The sequence below is a fragment of the Haliaeetus leucocephalus genome, unplaced genomic scaffold, assembly GCF_000737465.1.
Source record: "Haliaeetus leucocephalus isolate CR32 unplaced genomic scaffold, Haliaeetus_leucocephalus-4.0 Scaffold162, whole genome shotgun sequence".
In the NCBI taxonomy this organism is placed as follows: Eukaryota; Metazoa; Chordata; class Aves; order Accipitriformes; family Accipitridae; genus Haliaeetus; species Haliaeetus leucocephalus.
The window spans coordinates 1,630-11,127 of NW_010972598.1; the positions used below are offsets into that span (position 1 = coordinate 1,630).

General features: G+C 41.8%; 1 protein-coding gene across 1 annotated transcript in view; it reads right to left on the bottom strand.

Moving 5' to 3' along the window:
- Window positions 1-383: 383 nt before the first annotated feature.
- SCCPDH (saccharopine dehydrogenase (putative)) overlaps window positions 384-9,498 on the bottom strand; it is a 10,032-nt gene continuing 917 nt past the window's right edge. The window contains exons 2-12 of the mRNA XM_010562936.1: window positions 8,882-8,996; window positions 8,606-8,753; window positions 8,006-8,135; window positions 6,726-6,775; window positions 4,998-5,128; window positions 4,343-4,460; window positions 3,061-3,180; window positions 2,908-2,964; window positions 2,256-2,367; window positions 1,328-1,409; window positions 384-603 (exon numbers count right to left, since the gene is read on the bottom strand). Of these exons, the coding sequence (XP_010561238.1) occupies window positions 498-603; window positions 1,328-1,409; window positions 2,256-2,367; window positions 2,908-2,964; window positions 3,061-3,180; window positions 4,343-4,460; window positions 4,998-5,128; window positions 6,726-6,775; window positions 8,006-8,135; window positions 8,606-8,753; window positions 8,882-8,996 (1,169 nt within the window). The 3' untranslated portion in view covers window positions 384-497. The remainder of the gene's footprint in view (window positions 604-1,327; window positions 1,410-2,255; window positions 2,368-2,907; window positions 2,965-3,060; window positions 3,181-4,342; window positions 4,461-4,997; window positions 5,129-6,725; window positions 6,776-8,005; window positions 8,136-8,605; window positions 8,754-8,881; window positions 8,997-9,498) is intronic.

Consider the following 9,498-nt stretch of genomic DNA (forward strand, 5'->3'; position numbering starts at 1 on the left):
CAACAACTACTCTTTTATTTCACTGGGGGCACTAAGGCTTTGAAAGCAAGAACATCACAAAGCAATAGCACCCCTCCCAAACAGGCATGAGGAGTAACTAGTTGTTTCATCTGCTAAGGCACTTGTTATCCAGGGCCTGCCTGCTTTTAATAGTTGCAGACTGGGGCCAAGCAAGAAGGCTGTGGCTGATTGTGAAGCAGATGCCATAGTGGTTCCGTTAAGTACTAACTTAAAACTTAGAAGAGATCAAAGAAAATTCTAGAACTAGTACCCAATAAGTCACTGATTTAATATGCTTGGGAATTAAAACTCAATACCCTTTATGGGCTTGCTCGCTATAGCAAATAGTATTGTAACTTTTAACTCCGTTTTTCTTCTGTTTCTGCTGTAAACAATAGCACAGTGAAACTATTTTATGATTAGGCTTTTACAGCCAAATGAGTTTTATTGGAGTTAGACCCAGGAAAGGGGTTAGTTCATACAGTTATGTCTTGACTTCAGAGTTCAGGCTTGCTAATAACAGAGAACTCAACACCACGTTTGTTGAGGTGATCGATCAGTTTTGTTTTGGAGAAAGCAGCTCCTGGAGAATATACACCACCCCTGTTAATGAAAATCAAAAGAGAAAAACATTAGTGGTACAGTGAGTGAGTGAGACTTTTTTTTTTTTTTTTAAATCAAGGATGTATTTCACTGCCTGAGAAAGAAAAAGCCACTCTCTCCCACAGGAGAGCGTGTGCAGAATTTAGCAAGCTGGTTATATTCATAGGTTCGTTTCTGCAGCCAGCAAACTCAATAGAAACCATTCCATTAACTGAAAATCCAGACATTGATGCAACAGATGCAGCAAAAGCATTTCTAAAGACGTATGACTACATCCTTTCAAATTGAAAGGCAGATGAAGAGTAAATGGCTGTGAATCGGTATCTGAAGGTTTCATGTATTATTTTAATAATGACCTTAGAATTATTACATCTATTACACATTACTACATAGGTGTATTACGATTACACGCATAAAAGTACATTGAAATGCGGTGGATTGCCCTTGGCTGAATGCCAGGTGCCCACAAAGCCGCTCTATCACTTCCCTCCTCAGTAGGACAGGGAGAGGAGAAAATAAATATGGAAAAAACCCCTCATAGGTCAAGATCAAGGTGGTTTAATAAAGCAAAAGCAAAGTGTGTGAAGTTATCTCCCTTGCACAGCCATTTGGGTGAGGCAAGACAAAAATCCACAGCGTTATGAGATCTGCAGTTCCCAAGAGAAACATACACATATAGTAGCTTTAGGGGAGATCAAGCTGTTCTGCATGGGAAAGTACTTACCGTTTAGGCAGACAAGCTGCATCCTCCAGAAGAGATACAGCTGCTTGAACCATTGCAATTGGTGTAGCAACATAGCCAGGCTCTGACAAAAAAACAAACAAACAAACAAAAAAACCAAACGAACGATGTATAGCGTGTTGAAATGTAGAATGTAATCTCGCTCTTACCCACAGCGTGCTGAAGAATAATCTCTTTGGCAACGAAACAGCCTTCCCCATTTAAGAACAGCTTTTTTACCTTGTAATCATCCCAAGTAGCTGGTGAAGTCCCTAAGATCTAATCTGGACAAATCCTGCTTCAACTACAGGCCTATAACCACACAACAACCATGAGCGATCACCTCACGGGTGAGAGAGGGCTCTCCATTACAGCAAGAGCTTTCCCCATTCTGTGCTTAAATTCAGACTTTTGCTGTGAGACTGCTGCATTCAGCAGTTATTTAAAGAAGCTATGCTTCATTAACTCCTTTCTGTATATACATTCTTGCTGTCTCCAAACTTGACTTCAGGTGTCACCTCCCCTCAAAGGAATGACCTGAACACAGGTATGTTATAGCTAGAAATGATAACTATGCCAGATCTGCTTAAGTTCACTCACAGGGGACTGGAAATAAACAAGTAGTAAGTCCAGGCTGCAACAACTGAAAACTAACGTTAAAGCACTCTCCCTTTAACTGCTCTACTCTGCAAAAATGAAAATTGGAACGGGGAAAGTCAGAAGGAAAGCGAATGACAAGGCGGCAAATGAAGGGGCTATTTCAAAAAACAGGTCACAGTGAATGCTACTCTCCAAGGTAATACTCTGTAAAGGCTGCTGACTTTGTCCATGCTGCAAGTGCTCCTCAAGGGTGAGTAGCAGTGGAACCATAAACTTCTTTTCGAGTAGGCAATGTAAGGCAAAAGCAGTAAGCTGCTACTGACATACATACCTGGTCCTTTCACTTCAGTGCAGATCTTTACATTCGGTTTGCCATACTGGGGGTCTTGCCCCTCACTGTAACCCTCGCCAAAAAAAGTCATTGTAAAAGAGGTTCCATCCATCTGTAGTGGACAAGACAAATGTGGCCGCCAAAACAGTAACTCGCTTATTATCAGGCAAGCACAAGTAGTAAATACAGGTATCTATTATGCCAAATACTATGATCTATCTAAATATGAGAGGAGTTATTGTGAGTTATTGCTTAAAAGGTACAATCTCATCTAAATTTGTAATCACTTCCCCTTTGTTGGAACTGTTATTGTCCCGAAGTCCATTTATTCTCTCAGGGCTTTCAGTCCTGGGTTTGTACTACTCAGTCTCCCCCTGTCATCACCGTTGACAGATTTGAGTGCTGCGAGCCATCCATGTAAATACATCAGACCCAGCAACATGACCCATTTTCTCCTGGTATGAGTTGCACATACTTTGATGTCTAATAGCAGAAGGCATGATGATTTAAATATTCAAAGCTAACTGAACAGGCACACACAATGTGCATTTAGAAATTATTTCTCTGGGACTAAGCAGCTGACTCTAGATTACTATTCCACCATTATCACAACAAATCTATTCAGTAATTGCGATGGAAAACAGTCAGCTACCTGTTTCTGGGTTGGTCCTTTCTTTGTGAAGAATCCAGCAGAGAAAAATTCCGGGTACTATATAAGAACAGGGGAAAAAACAAACAAACAACAGTAAACTAGAGGGAAAAAAAAAATCTGAACACTTAATTCTTTTGTGTTCTGAACACTTACTTTTGTCAGAAGTTTTCTCCCAAAGCTAAACTTCACAAGAAGAAGAAATAAAATGCCGGCAAACATCAGCTTGATAACAGAGCCAAGACCACCTATGTTCACATAAGCGCCATACTGCACCTGAGGCAAAAACATATTTCCAGTGGTAGAATTTACATTAAAATTTTTGCATCAGTGCATTTGTAAAAATGAATCTACCCCCAAATGAGGATGCAATTGTTTGATACAATAGATAGCTGTTTAAATAGGGCCTTAGACAATTGTCTTGGTTCTAAACAACTCTTTGAATAATGCTTCACTTTATAATTCATTATGAGAAGACAGTGTAACTACAGAATGGCGAGGGAGCGAGCAGGGTAAACAAGAGTGGAAAACTTTAAAGAAAGATGCATTTTGGTATCCAGTTCCAGGCTTCTTTCCCAAGATCTTCCTTTCCTCCTCTTACTGCTTTAGTTTAAGACAAACTGACGCCTTCCTTTAGAATTTTGGAATAGCAATGGGAAGCCTTTCTCATGAGTAGTTTCCAAGCATATTTTCAGAGCACTGTCTCACCTTCATCTCTTTAACTGATGCCTGTGATTCTGCACAGCTGTTCTGTACATTGTTGGTGCTGGTCTCCTCTCAGGAAACCATGGAAAACAAAAACTAAACACGACCACCACTTCACCTTGCCTTTACTCTGCACACCAGAGACCCAAGCATCAAAGAAGTCTCCAGATACAAATGAGCAGCATACGAATTCTTTATCAGAATGTTTACTACACTATACTGACCTGACTACAGTTGCACAGGCTACAATTACAATGCTTTTAGAAGCTCCACTGATTAAAACAAGAAAAGCCTCTGCACAGGAACAGAATTTAACGTATTCATCATTCCCAAAAATAAGGAAGCCTACCTTTCAAATATTTCTGTGACTCAGGGCTTCCATTCCCTACAAATACAGGCCCAGAAATCAGATAGCATAAGAACCCTGCAAGAGACTCTCGTATCTATTATGCTAGCAGCAATAAGCAAGCTCATCAGGCAGAGTATCGAGTAGTATGAAACCGGCCCGTGCACCCAGAAGAACCTGGACCACATCAGGTCAAACAGCTTGCAAAGGAGATCAACAGCACAAGCTTCCTTCTTTACAGAAGCAAAAGCACATCGCAGTTCATTACTATTTACCTAACTACAGAAGCCCTACTATGCAGATTTGCACCAAGAACAGTTATCACATAAAGGAAAGATGCGCTGAAAATGCTAATAAAGACATAGTATACCAAAACCAGTAACTTACAGGTGTTTCCTGCAACTCTGTGTGCAAGTAACACTGAGACCGTTTCACAACGGAACCATCAGATCCCATGAATCGAATGGAGTACTCTTTGAATTGCTGATTGTAAAACACAAGTCCTCTGCCAATGGAAAAAAGAAAGTCAGAAAAAATGTTCAAATGTTCACGCATACTGAAAGCAACAGATCATGACAGCCCTACCAATACTGGCTTTTTCCTCAAGCATTTCTATGACGTCACCTCTTTCCACTGAAAGCAAACCATTCCAAATTTATCCCTGGCTCAAGTCAAAATTCCACACACTACAGCGAGGATGAATTTGATAATCAAAAGAATACTCCCCTCACATTTCTTTTTTCCTTCTACCAATCGCTTCTGAAATCAAACACAAAAGTTTGTGTTTGTCTAAAACTCTCTTAGAACAAGTTAACTTTGAGACCCAGTAAATGCTGGGACATGTTCTTTATTTTCAGTAAAATAGGAACAAATCAGTAAAACTGAACTTATCTTCAATTCTACTAGATGAGTATCCATCCATTCATATTACGCTGAAGTCCTAAATGCATTTTTTTAGTATTTAGCAATACGTTACCAACCTCTATAGTAAATACTGGAGCTGTTAGAAGACAGCGTGTTTCACATCTTACGCTTCTCATACCTGCTTTTAAGTTTTGCACCAACTACTGGAACAGGGGCATATCCTATCTTTTTTCGAAGCTTCCTCAGGTTGTCTTGATCCGCAAGGCCATAAACAGCTGACTTCCAGGTCCCATCATGTGCACAAGAGCCCTGGCAACATACCATGAAACCGTAGTTAATTCAGTATCTGAAGGTTTCATGTATTATTTTAATAATGACCTTAGAATTATTACATATATTACACATTATTACATAGGTGTATTACGATTACACGCATAAAAGTACATTGAAATGCGGTGGATTGACCTTGGCTGAATGCCAGGTGCCCACCAAGCCGCTCTACCACTTCCCTCCTCAGTAGGACAGGGAGAGGAGAAAATAATATGGAAAAAAAACCCCTCATAGGTCAAGATCAAGGCGGCTTAATAAAGCAAAAGCAAAGGCCGCATGCAGAAGCAAAGGAAAACAAAAGCTTTATTCTCTACTTCCCATCAGCAGGCGATGTCCAGCCACTTCCCGGGAAGCAGGGCTTCCGGACACAGAGCAGTTGCTCCAGAAGGCAAACATTGTACTAACACATGCCCCCCACCCCTCCTCCCTTCTCTTAGCTTTTATCACTGAGCAGACATCATATGGTATGGAATACGCCTTTCGTCAGTTTGGGTCAGCTATCCTGGCTGCGTCCCCTCCCAGAATCTTGCCCACCCCCAGGCTTCTGGGTGAGGGCGGGGGGAAATACTGGATTGATGCTGTGCGAGCACTGCTTAGCAGCAGCCAGAACACTGGTGTGTTAGCAGCACCTTTCTAGCACCAATACAGAGCACAGCACTATGAGGGCTGCTATGGGGAAAATTAACTCCATCTCAGCCAGACCCAACGCAATCTCCACCCCTTACGCCATGCCATTTGTGTCATGCTCAGGTCCCACCTAAGTTAATACAGAGAAGATTTTATATTTTTATATATATATATCTGCCTCGTTGTATTTAATTCTCATTACTAAATCCCTGCTTACCTACACTTACAACTTATCCTACATACTTAAACCACCTTTATACCCAACATACAGGTTTATACACTCTCATTAACTACTGTTCCCTGTCCTTTAACAGACAGATATTACTCTCCCAATCCATGCACTTCCTCCACTCCTCCCAATGCTCATAAGAACAGGCTATGACTTGGGCCCCATCTGGCAATATGGGTGCTCAGGACAGGACAGGAGAAGCAGTATGTTCAATTGCTGGGCACCAACACTGTCTTGGTTTGGGTCATCGTTGCATTATTTAAACAATGACCTTACAATTATTACATCTATTACACCCTATTACAATTATTACATACTTTAATGCATGTAATGCTAATACATGTACCTTGAAACATACCCCCCAAACAAAACAAACCAACCAACCCACCAAACAGCCAAACACTAGGATTACTGGCAACACACTGTGTATCTGTTACAGTTTACTTATGTATGAATCCTTCCGACATCTCTGCAAAATTAAGTTATTTCCTGAAATGGCTTAACACAACAAACTTTCGGTAGACAGCCTATGCAAATGAACCTTACAAAAGCGTGTTTGCTCGCATACTTCTGGTAGCTCCTAAAGCTCTTGGAGCCATCACCAAAGAACTGCCAGCTTGTTCCTTGGTCTGAATGAACGTAACAACAGTTATTCTAATGGGCTACGGTGATGTCACCACAAATACCTCTCAGTTTCCAAGAAGGCGTAAACCAACTAACCTCAGGCCCAGATTTCACCTTCAGGAAACTTTCAACAGCAGTTAAGGTACCTTTAAGGGAGGAGAAAACATTACTTGGCATATACAGTTCATTAGTTCACAAAGCCAGAGTACACTCTGGTAGACTCAAACAGCAGGCCACTGACACTGTTAGTTGAAAAGGCAGAGTCACATCTTTACCTCAAAGTAAAATAAACTACGATTAAGTTCCACAGCTGTTTTAGTTAGCAAGTATCAAACTTCTTGCGTAAAGTACTTCAGGAAGGGTCACCAATATTAGCTTTACTCACTACATTTTTCATTTGTATTATCTAGTTAATGACATAGTAAAAATAATCCACAAAAAAAAAAAAAGGAAAGGAATATTAAGAGCCATATTCAGTTTTCCTCCAAGTTTCAAAATTAAGGATGATGTAGGCTGTGAAAACTGAGATGGACTTACAGATTTTGCTAGACCTTAACTACAAAAAAACCAAACCAAACAAAAAAACCCCACCAACCCCCTCCCCCAAACCTCAAAACACACACAAGATATCCTAAAACCTTTAATTTTAGCATAGCTTGTGTTTTGCAAAGCATGCTTAGTTGTGATGAATAGCAAAACAAAACAACTCCTCCAAATTCTGCTTTGTTTTGCTTTGCTCAGTTCCTTCTGAGAGCGTTAAGACTGTACTTGTGGGGGCAAATTTCAATATAGCAAGCAACTGGATAGACAGCTGGTAATACCCTAAAGGCCAAACAGGAAGATATAAAAGACATCCTTATTCAAAACAAGTATCAGACATCAAATTATAACCCCACGAACAACCAGATACTCATTTCCATGCCTCTCCTCTCCCTTCAATCAGATCCAGATTGAGTTTTATTAAACTGAAAGCTGATGACACACTCCAACGTAAAGCAATCCCACTTTATAGCTCTTTGAACGGTACATAAAAGCAAAACATTCGGATACTTTTCTCAGCCCTTCCAATTGCAAGTCAGACCTGATGAACGAAGTATCCTCATTTGAGCTTAGGAGCAAGTACTATTTGCACAGAATGGGATCATCTCGCATCTTTTCTCAAATATATTTATCCTCCAATCTTCTCCAAGCTAATGGGAATATGATTTACTTTTCAATCTTTATTTACCAGGTTTGGTTGAAACCCATCAGCTGGTAAAGGCAGGCAAAAAGAGAGACTGAAGGAGTCTCCACATAAGCACTGCTGCTTTGGGAAGCCAGATGAAAGCATGATCTGCATTTCTTTTTCAGCATAAGGTCACACTTAAGTAAGTCACCTTTCAACTTGTCTCTGGTGTACAGTACTCCCATATCAGCTGGTATAGAGTCAAAGCCACAGCTTCCAATGACATACACTCCCTTTTCCGCAGCTTTTTCGTTGTATTTCAGGTACATTCCTTCCAGAAACTAAAACACAGTCAGAACAAGCATTTTAAGCAGAACTCTGTACTCGGCCACACCCAATATTAGCCATCAGCGCTTTACTGTCTTATCACAGCACCCCACATACTTCAAAACACTTACAAGCATCTTTAAGACAGATACATGCCACTCCTGTCTTACGGTATGACAGTATCCCAGCAGTGCAAAGAAAGGTGGCCTGCGCAAAATTCCTATGTAGAACCACAACCCAGACGCGAAGCAGAACTCAAACATTTTGGATTTCCAGAGAGAACCCGAGAGGCTCTTGTCTCTAAGTAAGAAAGCTGTCCAACTAATACACATTAATGCACTTTAAAACAATTAATGCATCTTAAACCAGCAGATCAGGAGGCAAAAGCTGTCTTCACGTTCAGCAACGTCCGCAGAAAAATACTACACAAATACCCCTTTAACAGCTCTTTGACAGAAGGTAGCATTTTTCTACGGTCACGTACCTGGGGTTCTCCACAGATGTCAATGCAGCTCGCACCATTTTCAACACAAGCTTCTACCACAGGCTCTCCAAAGAATCTATACTGTAGAAGGAAAGACCACCACACGTAACAAAAAATAAAACCCACCCACCACAGCTCACCCAGCGTGCTTCATCTAACAGAGCCGCCTACAAGAGAAGTAAGCCCTTGGTGGGTATTGGTTTTGCTACGTGGGGCCGAAACGTAATAGCACTTGTGGGTTTTGGGGGACTCGGGAGAAGGAACAGCACAACAAACTTCATCACTGATGATGCCGTTTGCTGCACGGACTGCCGCACCCTGTTTCTCTCCAAAGGTAAGACCACCAAGGCCAATTCAATGTGTCCAATCTCAAGGTATGCTTTTTGCGCTCCTGTTATCAGCATATTCTCTGCTTAAGTACCCCCAATTTCAAAGACGTCATCGTGACCCAACTTCCAGCTCTTGTACTTTGAGCCCCTCCAAAGGCGCTGGAAGTATCGCCACTGAAAGTTTTAAAGGGGCCAAGAACTTGGAAGAGCATCTCTATGGGCTTCTTTTCCACAGATTTCCATTTCTTTTCAGCGCTAGCACCCCTGAAACCGTTTTGGCCCAACCCAAAACTCCTCCCCACTATTACAAGCAGTTTCTTCCCCTGCCTGTGAAAGCCCCCCCCCAAACCACAAAACGAGCAAAAAAAACCCCCCGCCGCCGAACCGCCAGCCAACCCTGCCGTCCTTCAGCGAGAACCGCCCGCGAATTACACCAGCAGGAATCGTGCTGGGCAAGCTTCAGGCGACCCCAGGACACGGCTGCACTGCTGGCTCCCTCTCAAAAAGCGCCCTGTCAGCCGGACGGCTCCCGAAACCCCGCAGCCCAGCCGCAGAGGCTCCCGA